The sequence below is a fragment of the Typopeltis vanoorti genome, chromosome 8 (genome assembly GCF_054136105.1).
Source record: "Typopeltis vanoorti isolate ZY-2024b chromosome 8, IOZ_Tvanoo_1.0, whole genome shotgun sequence".
In the NCBI taxonomy this organism is placed as follows: domain Eukaryota; kingdom Metazoa; phylum Arthropoda; class Arachnida; order Uropygi; family Thelyphonidae; genus Typopeltis; species Typopeltis vanoorti.
The window spans coordinates 136,346,116-136,373,551 of record NC_143556.1 but is presented as its reverse complement, the minus strand read 5'-3'; the positions used below and the strand labels follow the sequence as shown (position 1 = coordinate 136,373,551).

The 27,436-nt window shown below is 35.3% G+C and overlaps 1 protein-coding gene across 1 annotated transcript in view; it reads right to left on the bottom strand.

The window, feature by feature from the left end:
- Window positions 1-27,436, bottom strand: part of pit (probable ATP-dependent RNA helicase pitchoune) — a 316,420-nt gene that overhangs the window by 150,423 nt on the left and 138,561 nt on the right. Inside the window, exon 9 of the mRNA XM_090396954.1 lies at window positions 18,897-19,058. Within this exon, the coding sequence (XP_090253080.1) occupies window positions 18,897-19,058 (162 nt within the window). The remainder of the gene's footprint in view (window positions 1-18,896; window positions 19,059-27,436) is intronic.

Below are 27,436 nucleotides of genomic sequence, written 5' to 3'. Positions count from 1 at the left end.
CTATTCTCCCAGCCATATGCTATAATACTAGGGAGATGATTATGAGCAAGGTGTTTTCCCGTTGCCTTCCTTGCAGTAGTATATTTTATGACTGTAGCCACGTGTTCACAGGACCAGTTTGTCTGTTTTGAGGGATGAAAAACCTGAGTTACTAGGAGAAATAACCCTCCACCTCCATGTGAGACCAATTAACTCACCTTTAGTCAAAAGATACTAGATAAAGGCTCTTCATGTCACTGATGGGAATCGAATCCAGGTCTTTCCAACCAAAGAGCTTCATCTATACTGACTGACCTATGGAAGCTCCTGTCTCAAGATCCTGTTTCTTTCAAAATGACTAATCATTCATCACAGAGCACATGGAGATAGTGGACCTTGTCATTATTTGTTCAAAATTTGCAGAATGCAGCAACAGCATTGCAATTATTCAGGTAGTACAGCTTCACAAGCAAAGCATGCTGGGGCAAGGTTAGTGCCATCACTATGGACGGTATTAACAACCAGAATGAAGGGGAAAATCAGTGTCAATCTTTTTAAACCCTCCAGGCACCTGCTGAGTTGCTGATATGCAAATTCCAAGTATTTGTTTTCACAACATCCTTAATGGTGAATTTTGAAACTTTTTCTCCTCATATCGCTTCCACATGACACACAACGTATTCCTGCAAAGTTTCACAGCATCTGAATCACTGGATGATGCTCCATAAGGCCTTAACCGGGGATCCTTTAATTTTGATCGCCCCGTATTTTCAATCGCAGTATCTATATCAATTAGATGGTCCAAGTTCAGATATGTAATGTTTTGCTCCAATCTTCTGATGTATTTTCATGTTTATTTATGAGGAAGCACCTGCCTTTCTTATTTTGTATTTTTTGATTTTTAAGAGATACCCACTCTAGTCTATGTCAATATTTTCTTGTCATGTTTCTAAAAAGATTACTGCTCTACAAATTCTGATAACTCATCTGACTCCTCCTCCTGTGATGATGATGTGCTGTGCATCTGATGTTTGATTTTCTACAGTCTAGATACCAAAAGAATGAGATCATCTCCTTTGCTGACTTTGAAGTTCACAATTTAAGGTAGCTTCCCACATTCTATTGATCAAGCACATAGAAGAAATGCTATAGTGCTTTTTTTTAATTATCATTTTATTTTTTATTTTTAATAAATAAATGATCATCTAATATAGTTTGTTTACTTACTAGATATCATATAATCCTCTCCAAACTTTTTATCTTTCAAAATTATGTTCTTCCTAATATACCAGAAAAATTCAACTTTTCTCTTGGTAACAAAGAATATAACCTCAGCTACATCTCCTTTCCTTAAAAACATTGTTTCACCAGCTATTCAGCCTCATGTCCTCTGTGACTTTTACTGCACCTCTACATGGCCTGATTGCAGATCAAATTCTGCTTTCCTGATCCAAACACCGGCTCTGACCAAATATAGTTGACACTTACTATAGTAAACATGTAGGGTCAAAGCAACAGTTTGCTTTAGCAAATTTCATTTAGCACAGTATTGTACCTATGGTTCGTTGATTGGGACTTCTCGGCAGTTTGCTACAGTAAGTGAGTTTATCATGTCACTCTTTCATATAGTTAGAGTCAACTGTAACAGACATAATTCTTGGTGGAATTAAGGTCCTCATTCTCTATTTAACCCAAAACCAATGACCACTATCAAAAAAACATCTCTAAAATGGCAAAATGCAGAAAATTTGCATAGTCAAGTAGCAGTCAGGCTAATGATTCCTTGTAGATGCTATTGTACGCAACGTTGTAATATCATCCAAAGATAAGACTGATCTAAACACTGTTTAAAACTAGCTAAACAAAAGTCATGGGAGGATTTTGGCAAGAACATAGAAAATAAATATCAAGAATGTGGCAAAATATTCTGAAGATTGTTGAAGAAGCTTAGAAATGGAGGAAAGAGTTCTGTAAAAGGAGTTAGAGATGATAAAGGTGACATGAAAACTGGAGAAAAAGATATGCTTGAAGAATGGAGTAATTACTTCGAGAAATTGCTAAATGAAACAAGCAGTGATAGCACAGTGGTAAAAAACACTCAACAGACATACAGTCAGGAATACATATCCATACTTGAATTATAAAAAGCCATCAAAGGCTTGAAATGTGAAAAAGCAGCAGGAGTAGGTGATATTCGACCAGAAATGCTGAAGTATGGTGGTATAAAAGTCTTGCAGTGGCTGCACTGCATAGTTCAAAAGGTGTGGACAGAGGGATGCATTCCAGATGATTGGAGTAGAGCTCTCATAGTACCCATATATATATATATATATATATATATAAACTGAATGTGAGAATTATAGAGGCATTTCCCTACTGAGTGTTCCTGGTAAGATATATGCAAGTATACTTGAGAAACAGTTGAAAAGAATTGGTGAAGAACAAGCGAGATTCAGGCCAAACAGAGGCTGTCAGGATCAGATCTTCACTTTACGACAAATAGTTGAGAAAGCATGGGAATATAACAAAGATCTATATTTAAGTTTTGTAGATCTGGAAAAGGCATATGACAAGGTGCCAAGAGAGAAGCTATTCAATACGCTACAGTTATATGGTGTCAATGGGGCATTATATCAAGCAATACTTATTGTTGTTTATTTTTTTGATGGTATATATTAGAACACAGAAACTAAGTAAATAATTAATTTATTAACTTATTGCTGATATTTTGCTGGCGTTATAACCAGCATCTTCAGAGCACAAAAACACAGTTTGTCACAATACGCGAGACTATAACAACATGGTGTAATCAACGGACTAGATAAACAAAATTGTAGCAGCAACACAAAGACTAGAGTCCTGATTTTTGGCACCCTCTATCTGAAAAAAAAAACTAGTTTTTTCTTAAGATGACTGTCTCCCAGATCTTAGGCAAGTTAATACAGCCATATTTGTTAAGATTTGGAGTGTGTTTCGGAGCTTCTGTCACCTCTAAGAACAATCTCTCCAACTTGTAAGAGCTTCTGTGTAGTACTTTTGTGTTTTTCCAGTTGATCCTGTGTGCAGGGATATCGAGAGCATGGTTTGCTAGGCCCGACTTGCCATAGTGATAATTCCGGACGTATCTTTTGTGTTCGCTGATGCGGATGTTCACAGTTCTTCCTGTTTGACCGTAATAGGCTTGATTACATGAGCAGGGAACTTGGTAGACTCCTGGATGTGATAAAGGGGGAATGCTGTCCTTGGGTGAGCAGATAAGGGTTGCTAATTTGCTACATGGTCTGAATGTAGTGCGTAGTTTATGTTTATTAAGAATTCTTGAAATCTTATCGGATGTGCCTTTAATGTATGGGATGGTGACTGTTTTGTTGTTCTCTGTGGTGGATGGTGGGAGGGGTTTCTTAGGAACGTTTAGTATTTTGTTTATTTTATGTGGATTATAGCCATTGGCCAAGAAGGTGTGGCATAAGTGAGTCAGTTCAGCAGCAAGAGGATTGTCATTGGAACAGATTGCTCTCGCTCTATGGGTTAGCATTTTTAAAATGTCATATTGTTGAGAAGGATGATGGTGTGATTGTTTGTGTAAGTATCTCCCTGTATGTGTTGGTTTTCTAAAAACGATAAGGAGCCATCTGGAAGTTGTGTGATAAGTGTATCCAGGAAGGGGAGACAGTTATTAGCTTCCAGTTCCATTGTAAAGTAGATTTTTGGATGTTGGCCATTTAAATGCGCTAAGAATGTTTCCAATGTCTCTGGGCCATGTGGCCAAATAGCAAGCACATTGTCAACATAGCATAGCCAAAGTGTTGGTTTGAGTGGCTGTATTGATTGCTAGTTTTTCCAAGTGTTCCATGTAAAAGTTGGCTAGAGGGGGGGGAAACCCATGGCTGTTCCATCTATTTGTTTGTATATTTTCCCTTTCCATGTGAAATATCCTGCATGTATTGTGAATTTGAATAGTTCAAATATATCGGGGGGGGGAGAGTGTGACTTCAGTAGATTGAGGATTTCTATTAGTGGTACATTTGTGAATAGAGAGGTGATATCAAAGCTTACTATTAAGTCTGAGCTTTTTAGGGTAAGGTGTTGTAAGATGCTTTTTAGGTGGGCTGAATTTTTGACAGAGGAGGGAGAATTATTTGTGAGAGTGGCTAGTAGCTTCGCTAAATGGCTAGCCAGTTTGTATGTGGGACTATTAATACTGTCCACAATTGAGCGTAAGGGTGTATCTTGTTTGTGAATTTTTGGTGCTCCATAGATCCTAGGTGTTTTAACATGGAAGGGCTTGAGTTATGTTAACTGTGTCTTTGGGCCAGGAAATGACTTTTTTCAATAATTTTCGGGCCTTATTCTTTTGTGTGCTGTTGGGATTGCGATCTATAATTTTGTATGTTGGCTGATCTTGTAACAGTGTGTGCATTTTGTTGTCATATGCTGTTGTGTCCATCACCACTTTAATGGTATATATTAGAACACAGAAACTAAGTAAATAATTAATTTATTAACTTATTGCTGATATTTCGCTGGCGTTATAACCAGCATCTTCAGAGCACAAAAACACAGTTTGTCACAATACGCGAGACTATAACAACATGGTGTAATCAACGGACTAGTTAAACAAAATTGTAGCAGCAACACAAAGACTAATTTTTGGCACCCTCTATCTGGAAAAAAAAATAAAATAAAATAAATAAAACTGTAGCTATCACATAAGACTAGAGTCCTAAAAAAAAAAAAAAAAAACACTAGTTTTTTCTTAAGATGACTGTCTCCCAGATCTTAGGCAGTTAATACAGCCATATTATTGTGACAAACTGTGTTTTTGTTATATTAGAACACAGAAACTAAGTTAATAAATCAATTATTTACTTAGTTTCTGTGTTCTAATATATACTGTTAAAAAAATAAACAACATGTTCGACGAACACATAAGTCTGTCCACACGTTCAAGCAATACTTAGTCTTTATTTCAGTTGTAAGTTAGCAGTTAGAATTGAAGGAAGTACAGGAAGACGGTTTAATGTTAAATCTGGTGTGAGACAAGGATGTACATTATCTCCTCTGTTATTCATTATCTATATGGATCACATTATGAAGGAAAGTGGTATTAGACATGATATCAAAATTGTAGATGTTAATGTCAGCTCTTTGCTTTATGTGGACGATGTTATACTTCTAAATAAATCTGCTACAAGTTTCTCTGATTAAACTGAATAACTGTTATAATAGATATAGTATGAAGGTCAGCAATAAAAAGACAAAGACAATGAAAATAGGCAGAATCGTTGAAAATGTTAAGTGCGAATTGAACGGAGAACCTGTGGAACAAGTAAAACATTTCACCTACTTAGGAACGATTTTTAGTGAAGATGGTAGGAAGTCAATTGAATAAATTCATATGGAATAAGAGAAATTAGTCGGAACACTAAATTAGCTGTATACAAGACAGTGTTCAAACCAGTTTTAACTTATGGATCTGAGAGCTGGGTCAGAAGTAAAACACTTGACCAAAGACTAGAGACCACAGATATGAGAATCCTGAGAAAGATTAGAGGCGTGAACAGATGGCATCGATGGCAATATCATATTAAAAACGAGGATATTAGGAAAGAACTTGACATTGTCAGCATCCAGGAATGCGTCAGCAGAGCTAATCTCAGGTGGTATGGTCATTTAAACAGAATGGGTGAGGAAAGATTAGCAAAACAAGTGTTCTCTGCCAGGTTGGCAGGAAAACGACCCAGAGGAAGACAAAGATATAGGTGGATTGATATGATACAAAGTGCCTTAGACGACAGAAATATAAGATCTGATAATATTGGAGTATTGACAAGTAACAGACTGATCTAGAGGAAAACTGTAGATAGGATGTAATGGTATAAATTTTTCATGTAGTACTATCATATCCTGTACACCCCTTGAGGGTACATGGCAGGAATTTGATGACGATGATAAGACTGATACAGCTGCGAACATTCCTCTCCTCCAGCACTTCTACAAACAAGGTAAATCATTGTCCACAATACCACAAAGAGTTAACTAACTGTATGTTTCCTCTTTCTTTAGAAAGACATCAGAAGGGTCAGTAATATCTTCAATACCAACAAGATTTCTGAAATCCCCACCCCTTGTTTACTGGCTGACCTCCCCGTTAGAAGAACACAAAAAAAACCTAAACATGGAAGGAAGGTGCATCATGTACAAAGAAGAAGCAAACCTCTTGTATATATTTTGCTAAGAATATTTTGTGTGCATAAGCTTATTGAGATATAGTGCTTTAAGACTCAGCAGAAGGTATTGGAATGGAAACTAGGGAAGAGCATGAGGAAACTTATAATGAAATTGATAGGAATGATGAAGCAGGATTAAAGTATTCGAAGTTTAACTTCTGACAGAAGTCACCACAGAGAATAAAACCCTCCCACCACCACTTTATGGATTTAATGAAAGCAGGAACATGGAATATAAGAAGCATGTATTTGTGAATTTGTGCAATCTTCATGCTGGAATCCGTATTAGTAAAAACAGTCCATATTATGAGCAGAAAGAAAGCAATTACTTTACCATTATTATAAGATTTGCTATTTTCTCCAAATTTCCCAAAAAACGTTTTTATATGTCTGGTTGTCACTGAATCTCCAAGAATGACCAACTTTACCTTTTCTTTATATCAGCTGTCTTCTATTAAGGTTGTACAAACACAGGCTAAGCCTTATTCTAGTTTCATGTTTGCTCACATTACTCTATTGAAATAGTCTACCATTTAAAAAGATTATGGTTGTATTTAGTGTTGACTACTAGAAGTCTTCTTTCCTTTCACTGATAATTAAAGCCTGAATATAACAAGTTGTAGTTGCTATTTTCAAGAATCTCACTTTATTTATGTCTTACTGGTTTTGGTAACACCAATATAATGACATAGCAATTCTCTGATTCATCTGCCAATTCTACTTTCTTTCCATTGGTATACCTAATGTTAATGGTACCTATCATGAATTCTACTGATTTCAAGTTAGAATATTTCCAGTCAATGACTTTTTGCTGTTTTTCCTTGACTTCCTGATGAAAACAGCAGTAACTGCCCATTACTGAACTGGGTGATGTCCCAACAGAGAAGACATTTCATCTTGTTGTACCATCATTGTCATTTCTGGCTTAAGCCAATACAACTTGATTGGTTAAATTCTTATTCAGTATCCACATAGACCTACAACAGATATTCCATGAGAAAATGAAGACTAGTCATTAGGTCAGAAGTCCCTGTCAGTTCATTGCTTAAAAGGCTTTGTGCTGGTCTTCTTCCAGTTATCTAGCAATATACAAACAATCATCACCATCATCAAATTCCTGATATATATCCTCAACGGGTGTTCAGGATATGATATTACTACATGAAAAATTACATCATTACTAACTTCCTAACTACAATTTTCTTTCAAATCGGTCTGTTACCTGTCAACACTCCAACATTATCAGATCTAGCTTCTAAGGCACTTTTTACTGTATCAATCCACCTATATCTTGGTCTTCCTCTTTGTCTTTTCCCTGCCAACATGGCAGAGAACACTTGTTTTTGCTAATCTTTCCTCTCCCATTCTGTTTAAGTGACCATACCACCTGAGATTAGCTCTGCTAATGCATTCCTGGATGCTGACAATGTCAAGTTCTTTCCTAATACCCTTGTTTTTAATATGATATTGCCATTCATGCCATCTGTTCATGCCCCCAATCTTTCTCAGGACTCTCATATCTACAGTCTATAGTCTTGGGTCAAGTGTTTTACTTCTGACCCAGCTCTCAGATCCATAAGTTAAAAGTGGCTTGAATACTGTCTTGTATACAGCTAATTTAGTGTTTTGGCTAATTACTCTCTTTTTCCATATATTTAATTAATTCCTACCATACCAGCTTTGTTAATTCTGTTGTCTATTTTCATATTTAATTTACCATCTCCACTAAAAATCGTGCCTAAGTAGCTGAAATGTTTTACTTGTTCTACAGGTTCTCCATTCACAATGCAGTGATATTTTCAATGTTTCTGCCTATTTTCATTCTCTTAGTTTTTTAATGCTGACCTTCATAGCATATCTATTACAACAATTATTCACTTTAGTCATCAAGTCTCACAGACTTGTAGCAGATTTATTTAGAAGTATAACATCATCCGCATAAAGCAAAGAGCTGATATTAACATCTCCAATTTTGATATCATGTTTAATACCACTTTCCTTCATAATGTGATCCATATAGATAATGAATAACAGAAGGGATAATGTATATCCTTGTCTGACACCAGATTTAACATTAAACCACCTTCCTATACTCCCTTCAATTCTAACTGCTGACTTACAACTCAAATAAAGACTAAGTACTTCTTGATATAATGCCCCATTGACACCATATAACTGTAGCGTTTTGAATAACTCCTCTGTTGGCACCTTGACATATGCCTTTTCCAGATCTACAAAACTTAAATACACATCTTTGTTATATTCCCATGATTTCTCAACTATCTATCATAAAATGAAAATCTGATACTGACGGCCTCTAATTGGCCCAAATCCAGCTTGTTCTTCACAAGCTTCTCTTCCACAATAATTCTCAACGGTTTCTCAAGTATACTTGCATATATCTTACCAGGAACACTCAGTAGAGAAATACCTTTGTAATTCTCATATTCAGTTTTATTTCCCTTTTTTATATATGGGTACTATGAGAGCTCTACTCCAATCATCTGGAATTTGTCCCTCTGTCCAGGCCTTCTGAACTATGCTGCGCAGCCACTGAAAGACTTTTATACATGAACATTTCTGGTCGAATATCATCTACTCTTGCTGCCTTTCTACATCTCAGGCTTTTGATGGCTTTTTCTACTTCAAGTTTGGATAAACATTCCTGACTGCATGCCTGGTCAGTGTTTTTTACCACTGTGATGTCATCACTACTTGTTTAATTTAGCAATTTTTCAAAGTAATTACTCCATACTTTAAGGATATCTTTTTCTGTTTTCATGTCACTTCTATCATCTCTAATTCCTTTTACAGCACCCTTCCCTTCATTTCTCAGCTTCTTCAACAATCTCCAACACATCTTGCTACCTTCTTGATATTTATTTTCTATGTTCTTAAAAAAGCCCTCCTATGACTTTTGTTTAGCTTACACAGTTCTTAGCTTTCTTACATTTGTCTCTGTATTCTCTAAGAGAACAAGCTGACTTATTTGCCAGGAACTTTTGATATGTTTTCTTCTTTTCCTTCACTGCCTCTTTAATTTCCTGTGTCCAACACAGAGTTCTGATTTTTCTATTCTTACAAAAAACCTCACTACATGCATCACTAGCTGAATCAATCGGTGTTTTTTTCAGTGCTTGCAGCTGAATCTCCAAGGTTTGGTTCCTGTCCCAAACTCTTTCATTTTTTCTTGAATAATGGTTGTGTATTTTAGTCTGCAGTTCACATCTGACAGCTGCTCAACTTTTATTTGCTTTAAAACTTTTTTACATGTTCTTCTTTTCAATATGAAATTCAATTTTATCCTGATCAAGACTAAATGGTGATCACTTCCAATTTCAAATCTCAAAATATCCGGGGAGAAAATATCAACAATAACATAGTCAATGAGACTTTTCTTATTCCTTGCCTCTTCTCTCCAAGTGAATTTGTGCCCATTTTTATGTTGGAACATAGTGTTAGTAATAACCAGTCCATGTCCTGAGCAGAAATCCAACAGGTATTTGCCATTATTATTAGCTTTGCTCTTTTCTCCAAATTTTCCCAATATATTTTTGTATGTCTGACAATCATTTCCTACTCTGCTATTTAGATCCCCAACAAGGACCAATTTTTCCTTTTTCATTGTGTCAGTTGCTTTCTCTAAAGCCTCAAAAAAATTCCTCCACCTCTACCTTAGTAGAACCTTCCGTGGGACCATAGGCACAAATAAGTGTCATTGTCCAGTTCCTCCATTCTTATATTTGCCCACATCACTCTACTTGAGACTGCCTGCCATTCAAGAAGATTAGCCTCATATTTAGTGTTGAATACTATGGCTACTCCTTTTTTCCTTGATTGTCATTACCCGAATAAAACATTTTGTATGTATTGCTCAGAAAGATCTCACCAGTTTTTGCCTTTTTTGTTTCAGTCACCCCTATTATGCCAATCTGGCATTTATCCAATTCTTCAGCTAGATCCATTTCTTTGCCATTCAGGCTTCTTATGTTGATAGTACCGATCTTGAACTCTGGTGATGTTGAGTTGGGGTGGGTCTTAGGATTTGTTCAAGAGCTGACTTTTTGCTGTTTGCCCTGGTTCCCTGGCAAAAACAATGGGGGCCCTTGTTTAACTGGGCGATGCCCCAACCGACATGAAATTCTGTCATATTGAACCATCATTTTTTATTTGGGTTTAAGCCGATAAAAATGCAATTTGGTCGGAGAAATCCCAAAATTTCCAGCCTATCCAAGCCAGGAAAAAAAAAGCAAAACACCTAAAGAAATGTAAGGAAACCAAATAAGACAACACAACAGGAAGAAGAGATTATTTGAGAAAGTAATAAAGATGCAATTTTGGAAAAGTTTGATAGAAGTGAAAAAAAAAAGATGGAAGGAGTATGTTGAGAAATATTCTAAGGAAGATATTGACAATGATGAAGAATCTGAAAGGAGAGAGAGAGAATTCTGTGAGGAAACCATCATAATAAAAAAGAATGGGATATGAGCAAAGCAATAGCTGCCAAAAATTGAAAAGCACCTAGAGATATTGAAATGTAAGTGGAATTATTGAGAGCAGCCGGAAACAAAATTGTAAGGATATTAATTATAAAAATCTCAGCAGATTTGGAAGAAAATATACAGGCTTTCAAGGGTGGAGAAATACCACTATTCGTTTCAATTCTAAACAAGAAGTCAAATTTAAGAAATGAATTTGTATTTTACTGCATTAATCATCATGATTATCATCAAATACCCTGTACTATCATATCCTGTACAGCATGAAAAATTTACATCATTACTAACTTCCTATCTACAATTATCCTCCAAATCAGTCTGTTACCTGTCAGGATTCCAATATTATCAGTTCTTATATTTCTATCTTCTAAGGCACTTTTTACTGTATCAATCCACCTATATCTTGGTCTTCCTCTGGGTCTTTCTCCTGCCAACCTGGCAGAGAACACTTGCTTTGCTAATCTTTCCTTTCCCATTTTGTTTAAGTGACGATTAGCTCTGCTAATGCATTCCTGGATGCTGACAATGTCAAGTTTATCCTCATTTTTAATATCCTCATTTTAATATGACATTGCCATTGATGCCATCTGTTTATGCCTCTAATCTTTCTCAGGATTCTCATATCTACAGTCTCTAGTCTTCGGTCAAGTGTTTTACTTCTAACCCAGCTCTCAGATCCATAAGTTACTGCATTAATTTCTCATGAAAATATCACTTATTACACTTAAATAAATTACATTCTTGTATTTATCCTTTAAAAGTTTGTATCTGACTAGACTTCTTGTAGGAGGCAGATGACTTCATATCAAACTGTCCTCATATCTCATAATGCACAGCACACTTTTCCTTTCAGATATGCATTATGGCAAGGGTCAGTCACTACCATATTACTTCAACTTTTGAATTCCTACTTTAAATGGAAATATGATATTTACCACTGATTTAGCTCTCAGTAACTCGATATGTCTAGCTTCCACTGTTAATAAAGGTGGATACAATCTGGGTAGTGACCCTTCCTATAATTCATGGCAATATAATTCCAAAAAGAAGAGTGCTGTGCATTGTGGGATACAACAGAAGATAATTAGCTTTGACCATAATATGGGTCACTGGAAAAGACAGTATTTTATGGAAACAAAGGCATAAAAAGGAAATATATATATATATATATATATATGTAGAAAGTTTTTTACCTTGGGTATAATATATGTTAAAGATACCAAGTTATTTTAAATATAAACCTGGTTTTTTTACTCCATTTCCCAAGTAAGCAAACAGACAAGTCAGTCAAGTTTGTGCCTGCAAGTGTTGCAAGGGTCAGCTAGACTTGCAACACTTGCAGGTGCAAACTTGACTGACTTGTCTGTTTGCTTACTTGGGAAATGGAGTAAAAAAAACCAGGTTTATATTTAAAATAACTTGGTATCTTTAACATATATATATATATATATTATCACATACATAAGCTGTGATATGTTACTTTTAAAGCTATCTAATAATTAATTTCAAGAATTATTTTAAAGTCTAAAATTGCTATTCTTCTTCTTCATGTAGCTTCCTCAGTGAGAGGGTGCAGCACCATGTCCTTCCAGTTCTCTCTGTTGGCAGCTTTCCTTTTTGTTTCTGCATAGCCGTGTGATCCTGTCCATGATCTTATATCTTCAAGCCATGTCCTTCGTTTTTTGCCTCTTGATCCTTTTCCCATAATTTTTCCTTCTAAAACTGTTAATATCCTCTGTCCTGCTGAATCTTTCAGTACATGTCCTGCCAATCTCATCTTTCTCTGGATCATTTCCTGTAATAAAGATCTCTGTGTTCTCATTCTCTGTAGGACATCTGTATTTGTCACATGTTCTGTCCATGGGATTTTCAGAGCTCTCCAACAGCACCACATTTCAAAGGCCATTATCTGTTGCCTTACTCTCTTCTTGAATATCCAGGTCTCACTTCCATATGTGAAAATTGGCCACACTAATGTTCTTATCATTCTTTTCTTTGTCTCGATACTCACAGAACTTCTGAGCAGATCTTTATTTTTCCAGAATGCATCTTTAGCTATGGCTGTTCTTATTTTTATTTCTTTATCTTGCTTTCCATCTGCAGTAAAGTAGGTGCCTAAATATTTGTATTCTGTTGTATGTTCAATTTTCATATTGTTTATGAATATTTCTGGCTCGGATCTGCTTTCTTTTGAGATTTTCATAAATTTGGTTTTTTTTTTGCATTAATATCTAATCCAAATTCTTTTCCTTCATTAATTAGTAGCTGCAGTAGTTTGATTAATTTGTTTCTGTTTTCTGCTATTAGAATGGTATCATCAGCATATCTAAGATTGTGTATTTTATACCATTGATACTAATTCCTGTTTTTTGTTTTTCGATCTTTTTCATCACTGTCTCACTATAGATATTAAATAGATTTGGTAAAAGGATACGACCTTGTCTAACTCCTCTTTTTATTTTCACTTCAGAAGTCTCAGAGTTAAACAGCTGCATTTTCTGTTTGGTGTAAATCATTTTTATAATCTTCTATGTCTAATTTATCTAATATATTGAACATTTTATTATGTTTTACCTGGTCAAAAGCCTTCTGAAAGTCTATGAAGCATATGTAAATGTTCCTATTTCTTTCAAGTGATCTTTCTATTAGTATTTTTAGTTCCAGGATAGTTCAATCCTCTTACAATTGAACTCTTTTTAGTTCAACCCTCTTACATAGGATTAATGGTTCCCATTCCTCTTCTGAAGCCTTTCAGTTGTTCACTCAATTCACTGCTTATGGCTCTTTCAATTTGTTTGTTAACGAAGGTTAAAATAATTTTAGATGCATGGGATATTAGGCTCACAGTTCTGTAATCCTCACAATTTTGTGCATTATGTTTCTTTGGAATTGGTATACAGATAGATGTAAAAACTTCAGGTAATTGTATTGTTTTATAGATGTCCTGAATGGATTCCACTAAATAGTTGTTATTATTGTCAGTCAAAGCTTTCAGCAGCTCAGCCGGAATATTATCACACCCAGGGGATTAATTATTAGGAAGATTCTTAATTATATGTTCTACCTCCTTTCTTGTGGGTAGAGTGGTATCTGTTGTTACATTTAACTTAAGGTGTCGTGAATCACCCAACATATTACCATTATCATCATAGAGATCTGATAAATACTCCACCCTTCTTCCATTTAACTTTTCCTTATCAATGAGTATGTTTCCATCTTTGTCCTTGATGTTATTAGACTGTGTGTGTTTTGTTTTTCCATCAAGTTCTTTCACTTTCAGGAATGCTTCTCTGGTTTTGTTCCTATTTTGATTCTTCTATCTCAGTGCACTGCCTATTTATCCAGTTTTCTTTCAGTCTTTTACATAACTGTTTGATTCTTTTATCCAAAGTTTTATATCTTAACCTTTCTTCTTCATTTGCTCCTCTTTTCCATGTTCTTTTTTCATCGATAAGGTTGATTACCTCTTGAGTTATCTATGGTTTTTTCTTTCTTTCTTCTTGTTTATTGATGTGGTTTTTAGCAGATGTTATGATAACTGCTTGTAGTCTATTCCATTTAGGGGTTCATTTTCGTTTTGCAACTGTGCAGACAGCAGTTCTGAAATATTTTCATTAAATTTTGATTTTATAATCGGATTTTGCACCATTTGCAGATCCCATTTTAGGGGTTGACTTCTTTTAAATTTTATTGTTTTCAGGCGAATATTCATCTTCATTAAGACCAGTCTATGATCAGTTCCACAGTCAGCACTTCGCATCACCTTTGAATTCCGTATTCCATTGAAGTAACGTTTACTGACTACAATATAGTCTAATTGATTTTTGTATCTTCCATCTGGACTTTCCCATGTGTATCTTGCAGTTGGTTTTTGCTCAAAATAAGTGTTAGTTATGATGAGATTGTGTTTGTTACAGAAATAAATCAGCTTTTGTCTTCTCTAATTCCTAATCCAAATGGACCCACGTGTGTAGATGTTCTCTCTGATCCAACTTTTATGTTCCAGTCACCCATAGCACAAATAACTCGATCTTTCTTGCCTTCGACTTCCTTTATACACCATTCTATTTCATCATACACGATATCTATTTCTGCTTCCTCATTCTGTTCTGTAGGAGCATATATTTGGATGATCAGCATATCTCTAGGTTTAGATTTCACGAGAATTGCCATTACTATATCTGATTTTTTGATTATATGGATAATGTTTTTATTAGTTTTCTTCTCTACAATAAAAGCTAAGCCTCTTCTTGATATTTCACCACCTGATTTATTTGGGGTGCTTAAGGGTCAAAGCTGTATAACTGAGAGGAGACCTCCACATAGCCTTTAAAGGAATGCGGAGAACCGACCAGGGCTTCTGACCTAATGTCCAATCCTCACCTTCTCGTGGTGCACCCTGTTGGGTATCTACTTTGATACTGAACGAACGAGGATGGGCTGGCAATTTGGGATTTAGCCGACCAAATTGTATTCTTATTGGTTAAACCAAAATAAAAAATGATGGTACAACATGACAAAATTTCATGCCGGCTGGGGCGTCGCCCGGTTAAACAAGGCCCCCGTTGTTTTCGCCAGGGAACCAGGGCGAACAGCCAAAAGTCAGCTACTGGAACAAATCTGAAAACAAACCCCAACTCAACATCACCAGAGTTATAGATCGGTACTATCAACGTAAGAAGCCTGAATGGCAAAGAAATGGAGCTAGCTGAGGAATTAGATAAGTACCAGATCGACATAATAGGGGTGACTGAAACAAAAAAGACCAAAACTGGTGAGATCTTTCTGAGCAATAAATACAAAATGTTATATTCAGGCAATAACAATCAAGGAAAAGAAGGAGTAGCCATAGTATTCAACACAAAATACGAGGCTAATCTTCTTGAATGGCAGTCAGTCTCAAGTAGAGTAATGTGGGCAAATATGAGAATGGGAAACTGGACAATGAGACTTATTTGTGCCTATGGTCCCACAGAAGGTTCTACTAAGGTAGAAGTGGAGGAATTTTTTGAGGCTTTAGAAAAAGCAACTGACACAATGAAAAAGGAAAAGTTGGTCCTTGTTGGGGATCTAAATAGTAGAGTAGGAAATGATTGTGAGACATACAAAAATATTTTGGGAAAATTTGGAGAAAAGGGCAAAGCTAATATTAATGGCAAATATCTGTTGGATTTCTGCTCAGGACATGGACTGGTTATTACTAACACCATGTTCCAACATAAAAATGTGCACAAATTCACATGGAGAGAAGAGGCTAGGAATAAGAAAAGTCTCATTGACTATGTTATTGTTGATAGTGATGTTTTCTCCCTGGTGCAGGACACCAGAGTGTACAGAGGATTTGAAATTGGAAGTGATCACTATTTAGTCTTGAGCAGGATAAAATTGAATTTCATATTGAAAAGAATAACATGTAGGAAAGTTTTAAAGCGAATAAAAGTTGAGCAGCTCTCAGATGTAAACTGTAGACTAAAATACAGAAATATTATTGAAAAGAAAATGAAAGAGTTTGAGAACAGGAATCAAACCTTGGAGATTCAGTGGCAAACTCTGAAGGAAATATTGATTGATTCTGCCAGAGAGGCATGTGGTGAGGTTGTGTGCAAAGATAAAAAAATCAGAACTCCCTGGTGGACACAGGAAGTTAAAGAGGCAGTGAAGGAAAAGAAGAAAGCATATCAAAAGTTCCTGGCAAATAAGTCAGCTTTTACTCTTACAGAATACAGAGACAAATGTAAGAAAGCTAAACAGTGTGTTAAACTAGCTAAACAAAAGTCATGGGAGGACTTTGCCAAGAATATAGAAAATAAATATCAAGAAGGTGGCAAAATATTCTGGAGGTTGTTGAAGAAGCTTAGGAATGGAGGAAAGAGTGCTGTAAAAGGAATTAGAGATGATAAAGGTGAAATGAAAACAGGAGAAAAAGATATCCTTGAAGTATGGAGTAATTACTTTGAAAAACTGCTAAATGAAACAAGCAGTGATGACAGCACAGTGATAAAAAACACTGACTAGGCATGCAGTCAGGAATACATATCCATACTTGAAGTAGAAAAAGCCATCAAAGACTTGAAATGTGGAAAGGCAGCAGGAGTAGATGATATTCGACCAGAAATGCTGAAGTATGGTGGTATAAGAGTCTTACAGTGGCTGCACTGCATAGTTCAGAAAGCCTTTACAGAGGGACGAATTCCCGATGATTGGAGTAGAGCTCTCATAGTACCCATATATAAAAAGGGAAATAAAACTGAATGTGAGAATTACAGAGGTATTTCCCTACTGAGTGTTCCTGGCAAGATCTATGCAAGTATACTTGAGAAACGGTTGAGAAGAATTGTGGAAGAACAAGCTGGATTCAGGCCAAATAGAGGCTGTCAGGATCAGATCTTCGCTTTACGACAAATAGTCGAGAAAGCATGGGAATATAACAAAGATCTGTATTTAAGTTTTGTCGATTTGGAAAAGGCATATGACAAGGTGCCAAGAGAGAAGCTATTCAATACGCTGCAGTTATATGGTGTCAATGGGGCATTATATCAAGCAATACTTAGTCTTTATTTGAGTTGTGAGTCAGCAGTTAGAATTGAAGGAAGTACAGGAAGATGGTTTAATGTTAAATCTGGTGTGAGGCAAGGATGTACATTATCCCCTCTGTTATTCATTATCTATATGGATCACATTATGAAGGAATGTGGTATTAAACCTGATATCAAAATTGGAGATGTTAATGTCAGCTCTTTGCTTTATGCGGATGATGTTATACTTCTAAATAAATCCGCTACAAGTCTGCAAGATTCTCTGACTAAATTGAATAGCTCTTGTAATAGATATGGTATGAAGGTCTGCAAGATTCTCTGACTAAATTGAATAGCTCTTGTAATAGATATGGTATGAAGGTCAGCAATAAAAAGACAAAGACAATGAAAATAGGCAGAATCATTGAAAATGTCAACTGTGTTGTGAATGGAGAACCTGTGGAACAAGTAAAACATTTCAGCTACTTAGGCACAATTTTTACTGAAGATGGTAAACTAAATATAGAAATAGACAACAGAATCAGCAAAGCTGGTATCGTGGGAAGTCAACTGAATAAATTCATATGGAATAAGAAAGAAATTAGTCGGAACACTAAATTAGCTGTATACAAGACTGTGTTCAAACCAATTTTAACTTATGGATCTGAGAGCTGGGTCAGAAGTAAAACACTTGACCAAAGACTAGAGACCGCAGATATGAGAGTCCTGAGAAAGATTAGAGGCGTGAACAGATGGCATCAATGGCAATATCATATTAAAAATGAGGATATTAGGAAAGAACTTGACATTGTCAGCATCCAGGAATGCGTTAGCAGAGCTAATCTCAGATGGTATGGTCACTTAAATAGAATGGGAGAGGAAAGATTAGCAAAACAAGTGTTCTCTGCCAGGTTGGCAGGAAAACGACCCAGAGGAAGACCAAGATATAGGTGGATTGATACGGTACAAAGTGCCTTAGACGATAGAAATATAAGATCTGATAATGTTGGAGTCTTGACAAGTAACAGACTGATTTGGAGGAAAATTGTAGATAGGAAGTCAGTAATGATGTAATTTTTTCATGTAGTACTGTCATATCCTGTACACCCCTTGAGGGTACATGGCAGGAATTTGATGATGATGATGATGATGATGATCTTACCATTTGGAAGTTTCGACTCAAAATCTGATGATCCTTTCCAAAAAGTTTCCCTTATTCCTAGTATACTAATATTCAATCTCTCCATCCCTCTCATCACATTAGCCAATTTCCTGCATTTATTCAATCCTCTTACATAGGATTTTATAAATGCAGCAACATTTTGCAATTCCTGCGTCGAGTTTCTTTATAGCAGTCACAGACTGACGATAATGCAGGGCCTGCTATATCACCCTGACACCACCATTCCGGGCATATTGAGACTACCCAGGATTTAATTCTTTTCTGTGTAGACATGATGCTTTACACAGCGACATTGCTATTACTTTATCAAATTCCTCACTGAATGCTTATGAAATTTTATTAAGTTTTTGTATACTTCGCAGAATACCAAAAATATACATATATAATGAAATAACTACTTAATTGAGTTAATTTTTTAAAATAAATCTAAGTTAATTTCAACTCATCTGCTTTAATGAGCAATATAAAAACAAAACCTTCAACAACTTACGTGGATGCACATAACAGGGAGATCAATATAATTCAGAAGTTCATGATGATATTTCACTGACATGCAAGAACTGAAGAAAACCATTACCTTCTTCTTGCGATTCTTTTTCAAAAAAGTAAACAACAGAAGAAATCTTTTATCAGATGGGCAGATAACATAACCCTAATAAATATGAAAATAAAAGATAGTTAGCACACATGGAAAAATTATTTATTCAAGATAAATCTTAGAAACTTAACATCTTTCTAATTTAGAAAATAATTTAAGATGATTAGAATTAAATGTATTTATCAATGAACTTTGGTTTGTAGTTTGTAAGTCACACTAAATAAAGGGTTAATTATTATTATTATTTTTTTAATCAAAACATTAAGTTTCTTGAGTTGAAATATCAAGTTGAATATTATCATAATAAAAAAAATTTTCATAACATCTAAAGATGTTATGATAATTCATATTATTAAATATTCCAACTAGTATAATTCTCTACAGATGAAGATAAAATTAAAAATAAAAAATAAAAAAAACTTTTAAAAAGAGTTAGATGTGAACTTAATTCAGAAAAACTGCAGAATTAAACATATAAATATTTGGAGAAAATGTACAAAACCAAGAACCAATATTAAAGACAGAATGACAAACACAAAGAAAACTGTCAAGAAAGTGCATTGTGAAGGTATCCATAAAACAGAAGTTTCTGGAAAAAGAACAGACCACATGAGAAAGTTCTTGGCAAAAAATCATGTAGGAAAGCTAAGTAATATGTAAAAGTCTCCAAACAGAAACAATGGAAATAGGGAAAAGAACATAAATTTCAGAAGATACTAAAAAAAAATATATGAAAATGAATCAATGGCAATAAAATTGAATGCATGGAATACTGTGGATATTTGAAAAGTTGAAAAACAATGGAATGTGACAACACAAAAATAATAAATTCAAGAGAAATTCAGTAATGATTTCATTTCAACCTCTGAAATTTACAAAAACAATGAATCAATTCATTTATGACCTGAAATGCATAAAAGTGTAAATAATCAAAGAATAAAACTTTTATGTAGCTACATCATGTAATTCAGAAGAATCACAGATGACTAGAGTAAAGCACTTACTGATTCACAAAAAGGGAAATAAATTGGAATGTGAGAATTATGGCAAAATGGCCATAGGAACTGCCTAACAAAGGCTAGGCAAGCATTACAGAGACAAGCCTAAGAAAAAGCTACAAAAATCGTATTTAAGAAGAAGCTTCGTTTTCTGCATAAAAGTTACAAGTGAATAGTTAGAAATGAAGATGTGCATGGTGGTTTTATATTAAGTCTACTGTATGGCTTGATTTAACATAAATCCAACTGCTTTCACTCTTATTCATAATCTATACAGATCACATTCTTAAGCAAAGTAATATTAAACTTGATGTTATCTTATTAATTTATTATATCATAATAAAATAATAATTATATTATTAGATTATCTTCTTATATTAAGAAAGAAATTGCCATTGTTAGCATTCAGGAATGTGTTAGTAGAGCTAATCTCAAGTCACTTAAACAGAATGGGAGAAGATTAGCAGAACAAGTATTCTCTGCCAGATTGCAGGAAAAAGGCCCAGAGGAAAACCAAGATGGAAGTGGATTGATACAGTAAAAAGTGCCTTAAAAGACAGAAATATAAGATCTCATAATGTTGGAGTATTGCCAGATAACAGATTAATTTGGAGGAAAATTGTCAATCTGAAATTAGCAATAATGTGACTTTTTCATGTAGTACTATTATAATATTCGGTATACCCACACTTAGGACACATGTCAGAAATTTTATGACGTTATCTTCTTAAATAAGCCAATATACTAGCCTAGTTAGCAGAGTAGATAACATTTCCAATTTTCAACTAACAGGCTATAGTCACAAATCCCAGTATAGCACAAATATTTATGAAAATTTTGAGATGGAGACTATTGACTAATTTTGATGGTAATATATCAGAACACTGAAAGATAAGTAAATAATTATTTATTGATTTATTGCTGATATTTTGCTGTGTTATAACCAGCATCTTCAGAGCACAAAACACAGTTTGTCACAGTACACAAGACTACAACATGTTGTAATAATGGGACTATTTTAAAAAATTGTAGCAACAACACAAAGAGTAAAGTCCTAATAAGGCACCCTTTATGTTAAAAAAAAAGAAAAGAAAAGAAACACAGAGAGAAAACAGGTACTAGTTATGTCTTAAGATGACCATCTCCCAAATCTTAGGCAAATTTATACAGCCATATTTGTTAAGATTCAGAGTATGTTTCATGGCTTTTGTTGCTTCTAAGAATAATCTCTCTGACTTGTAAAAGCTTCTGTGCAATACTTTTGTTTTCTTTCAGTTGATCCTGTGTGCAGGGGTATCCAAAGCATGGTCTGCTAAGCCTGACTTGCAATAGCGTCGGATGTATCGTTTATGTTCACTGATGCAGATGTCCACAGTTCTTCCTGTTTTATCGCAGTAAGCCTGATCACAAAGGCAGGGTACTTCATAGATTCCTGGATGTGATAAAGGAAAGATGCTGTCCTTGGGTGAACGGATGACAGTTGCTAATTTGACACACGGTCAAAATGTGTAATTAATCATTAACAGGCTATTTGCATTTCCTGCAAATCAATCTATTACCTGTCAAGATTCCAACATTATCAGATCTGGTGCCTATTAGCGATTAATTACACATATTAGATGTTTTTTTATAACTTCACAACTTTTAAATAATTGATAAACCAGAACACAAATGATACATTCATTACTGTATGATTGTTGAAACATTACACGAAAAATTTACATCATTACTAACTTCCTATTTTCATTTCCTCCAAATCAATCTGTCAAGATTCCAACATTATCAGATTTTATATTTCTATCTTCTAAGGCACTTATTACCATATTAATCATTGTGTAAAACTTTTATGTACAATTACTCCTGATGATGCAAGTCTTACGATGTACAAAACTTGTCAGGTTTTAATTTGTTTATTTTTAATAAACTCATTATATTACAATGTGGTCTCAATACCGAAAACTACTTACAGAATTGCTTAACGGCAGTAACCTACATGTACAATTTTAAAACCTTTTATGGTTGTGATATACAGTAAACCCTTGCCGAACGTGGGAGGTTACATCATTAATGCATTGCACACACGGCAAAATCATGTTCTGCAAAGTTAACTTTCTATGGGAAAAAAATGTGTTAGGTATAGTTCAAATTAAGAAACTATGAATGTATAATTTAAAGTAACCTAAATATTGTTGTAATTAAAAGGGAAAAATGAAACAAATGTTAATTGAATGGATTTTTATTACTGCTTAATAAGTAGGTACATGATACAATTATTTTTTTAAAAAGCTAGTGATTTTTTGCTTGGGACAATGAATGACGCAACTCTTTAAGAGTTTCATGGTAAAGAGCGCAAAGTTTTTCAATGTCTTTCATAAAGTGTCCTCTTCTTTCTTCATTTGGGTCAATCTCCATTGCAAAATCAGACAGTTCCTGTGCCATTTTTAACAATTCGTTTAATTGCTTGTAAGTTAAAGGCGCTTTATCTTCTTCTTCACTATTGCTGCTTTCACTGTTAGCTGGTGTTACAAGATCATCCAATTCTTCATTCGTCATTTCTCGATCGTCATTCTCAATTAATTCTTTGACTTCTCCTTCTTCCATATCTGAAAATCCTTCACCGCTAATTGCTTTTGCAATTTGTATGATTTCTTTGGCTTCATTTTCAATTGATGGAAATCCTTTAAAATTGTTGACAACTTCTGGCCAGAGCTGATGCCAGCAAGCGTTCAAAGTTGATGAATTCACTTGTTCCCATGTGAGTTTAATCATTTCTATGCAGTGGCTTATGTTGAATTGCTTTCAAAATGCCATTAGCATGTCGTGCTTTCCTTCATCTAGTGCTTTATTTGCAGACGTGTAAACATGCCTGACATAATGGGCTTTGAATGTTTTTATGATCCCTTGATCCATTGGTTGGATTAAGGAAGTGGTGTTAGGTGGGAGGAATAAAACCTCCACATCTGGATGCAACGTTGTGAGGGCTTCAGCATCGTGTCCTGGAGCATTATCGAGAATTAGGAGAACTTTAAAGCACAGGTTTTGTGTTCTAGTAATGTTTGACTTCTTTAACGAATGAATTTTCAAACCAGTTATTAAAGAGGGCAATTGCAGAGACCACTACACCAAATCTTTTCTTCATTCTCCCGTATTGTTCTTATGCTGATTCGTTTATAGCTAGTTCTCTTGCAAGCGATGAAACACGTGTACCATTTTTCAACTTATCTAAAATTTCAATTTTCTGAAATAATGTCAAAACTTTGAGTCTTTTTGCTGCTTTATCATCTTCATTCTTCCTCTTAGATATTGAATTTTTGAAATTAAAAGAAATACAAATGCAAAAGGAGAAGAGGATAAACACTGATAAATACGTGATTACAACTCTGCTAACGTGAGTGAAATGATCACAACTCGGCCTGGGTCACTCAGCTAGTGGGCAGCGGCAAGCAGGGTTGCCGGCCAACGCTCTGCAGCATACCGCGTATGAATGAAATTCTAGCGTTGGACAAATTAAATGGAAACAATTAAGATAACACGTATGTGCAAAATCGCGTTCTGCAAATCCGCGCTCAGCAAGGGTTTACTGTGTGTATATATATATATATATATTGTTGTGCCCTGAATAATCAAAAAAATAAGTAGGACAAAACATTAATTTATTCAGGAACAACTGACCTTGATTGTAGGTAGAGAATGTGGTGTTTTGACAATGAACGCCGTGTATATATGTATAAATAACGCTAAGATAGAAGTGAAGAAATATTTAATATGAAAAATATGTGAGACTTAACTTGTTTTGCAGGAAGTCTAATAGAGAAATCTATTTAGGGTATTAATTTATTTAAAGCAATTTGTTCATGTATTATAAGAAAGCAAAGTGCATAAGCTAGGGTCCAAGGGTCACATTTTAGCCATCCAGAATAACGTAGGCCGGAGGGAAAGTGAAGTTAGGAAAGTGAAAAGGAAGCTGGAACACTTTCTAAGAAAGCATGGCACGCGCACATGGAGGTGTGCAGAGTGCGATAAACAATGTGGCGACGTGTGCAAATCTCCAAGATTGAAGCGGGCAATATAAACGCCAATCCCCCCCCACACACACACACGAGGCTTTTTGGTTCCTGTTTCCTGACCCTGTGGACGTTATCTCTTGGTCTCCGCCAGCGGAGAAGATTCTAGGCTGGCCGTGGAAGTTATGAGTCGTCTGCCGTAGCATGCGAGTTAGGGCTAGCAATTTCCTCAGACCAGGATAGCTATGCTATATCGTGCATTGGTAATCCAGATGTGTGCCTGCGATACTAGTGAAAGTCCTGAGCGGCACATAGCCTTTCCAATTCAGAGAATCTGGCCATGCAGCTATCGTGTGTGACCCGGAGAATTGTAGACCTTAAAGGAGCCTTGATGTCCAGACAAGGCTTAAGAAAGAACTGAAAGTCATTCTAGGAATGGTAATGTAGATTGTCATATTCTGTTTTCCAGTTGAAGATTTATGTGTGAAATCTTTAGGATATTTTGTGTAATGGACTTATTGTAAGGAACTTTAGGAACCATCCCTAATTTAGCATTGACCTGTCCCTGTTAGAGAAATATTTCCCTAGAAGGGATTTGTATAAGAGAGGATTGTGATATGTTGAGAAATATAACAAGTGACTATGTGAGCGATAAAGGATAGGCTACATAAGCCAGAAGTTTGTTAAGTTATACATAGAGGTGGTCCAAGTAATTTGTTCTGTATTGTAATGTTAATATTGAAATTGAGGCCTTGCTAGCAACACAGTATAGTCCATGCATTTATGTTTCTCATGTATAATTTCTTGATTTAATAAATATGTTTCATAGCATTTGCCTGTGTCCAGCTTGTTATATGAATTCAAATAGCCACTCTTAAAATCAAACCTAGCGGGAGGGACCCACGAGTATAATTTGATATTTAGAGCCACGACTGCATGTTAAGATAAAGAGAACAAAAATTAGTTTATTTATTGTTGGAAGTTTATTACTGTGTATCACTCTGAGAGAGCCACCTTGGATAAGAGCCTCGTCTATCCTCAGTATTGGCTGGCACAGTTAAAATAAAAATTTGTCAATATTTATCAGGTGAACTGTCTCAGAGGATATGTTTAAGAGCAGCGTCCCATACTTGGATAAAGAACTAATCATAAATCAAAATAGACGTGACTAAACTTAAGAACAGCCTAAATTTAGCTTGTTTAAAGAAAGGGAAATTTATATGAGGAATACATTTTTTGTTATATGATAAAATAATCTTTAAAAAACATATGTGTTCAAATTTATTAATGCAGTTGTATGATTAGTATTATTGCAACTGCCACAGGGTTAAGCAGTAGTGATAAAAAAGGAGACAAACATATTTTAGCAGTAAACTAGCTTGAGTCTCTGTAGCTCAGCTGGTTTAGATGAACCTTTTGGTTGGAAAGACCCAGGCTCGAATCACATTTATGCTGTGAGGAACCCATATCAGGTGTTTTCAATCAAACTGTGAGTTAGCTGGTCTCATACGGAAATTTTGTTTCTCCTGGAAACCCGGATTTTTCATCCCTCAAAATAGGCAAACCAGCAGGAAGAACACATGCAATATACAGACATAGGACAATACAGGAATAAGGACTGACCACCCTATTCCATCAAACAGTTTCGAACACCTGCACGGTAAAGTATGGATTAGGAAGGAAGGAAGGATGTAAACTTGCTTACTATATATTTGCTTATAGTAGTGTTCCTATGCCATACACTATTGCAACATGCAGGTGCTGCAGTAATGGCAACCATGTTGTCACTAGTTTCACTTTGAATCTTGGTAACAGACATGTGCCTTAGTACTGAATTTTTAGAACAGCTGTTGTTGGGTAACAAGAATGTTAGCAGGTGAGTAGGCAAGCAAGGAAGGAAGGAAGGAGAGCTGGAAAGATATTGGTCAATTGAGATCTTTAGCTATTGTATTTAATGAATTTAAGAGATAAGACAGACTGGATTAACGAGTGTGCAGAAAATAAATAAAATAAAGGAAGATAAATAGGATAGTGATAAAATAGATGCTGCAAAGGAAGTTCCCATATGGTCAAGTTAAACCACAGCACTTTTAGCTGAATGCTGTGTCCAGTTTGTCTTGTATAGTATTTTATTATTATTATTAAGAGAGACTTCCAGCAAGTCAGAGATTGATCGAGGTAAGTCACATATTACACAAACCAACTATCATACTTGTTCTTGAATTCATTCACACTACTTGCACTCAACATCCAAAGATATTCCATTCCAATTACACATCACCCTCTGAAAGAAAAATCTACCCCTTACCCACTTCTTAGCAGCCTTCATTCTCAGCTTCCAAGGATGTACTCTCATCCTTTCCCCACCCTTAATAAATTGAAAAATTCCATCAACTGAAATCTGTATGATCCTTTCAGAAGTTTGTAAGTCTCAATCATATCACTCCTCTTTCTCCTGTTTGCTAGTGTCTACAGTCTATAAATTCTCAATATGTCTTCATAATCAGTATTCCATAATCCTGATATAATTTTTAACTCTCCTTTATACCCTTTCCAATATATATGGATCACAACGGAAACCAGGAGAACTAGACTGCACAATAGCCCAAGTGAGGTCTTATCAAGACCTTGTAAAAAAGCAAAATGACATCCTTATCTTTACATGTGAACATCCTTTCAGCATTGCAATTATCTTTTGAGTTGTATTTGGAATCTGTGCTACATGGCCTTGAACTTCAACTTCCTATCTACTAATACTCCAAGATTCCTGGCCTGATCAGTTTCTTCTAGCATAATCCCACCAATATAATATGACATTGAATATCTAATCATGCAGAAGCAAATGTTTTTACATTTACTGACATTGAACCGACATCCATTTTCCCATGCCCATAATTCCAGCCTATTCAAATCATTCTGCAAGTACTGCATATCAGCAGTATTCTTGATTACCCTTACCTATTTTTGCATCATCAGCAAATAGCTGTATGTCGCTTGTCAAATCCTTCCCAATATCATTAATGTAAAGATTGAATAACAGTGGAATAAGCACTGATCCTTGTGGTACACCACTTGCTATTACCTTAAATATTGCAGATTCACATCCCCTGTATACCACTTTTTGATGTCAATCAGTCATCTTCTTATCCATGCTAATATTCTATAACCCAAACCCATTTTCTCCAATTTATGCAACAGTCTACCATGCTGTATTCTATCAAAAGCCTTAGCAAAATCCAAAAGTATCATGGTGTATCCATTCCCATTGTCTAGTTCAATGGTAACATTGTTATAGAATGTAAGCAAGTTGCTAAAACCTGACCTTCCCTTAGTAAACCCATGTTGTTCATTGCAAAGTAGAGATTCACTGTCAACCCATTTCTGAATGTAAGCTCTAACCAATTTTTACAAAATCTTCACCACCACTCCT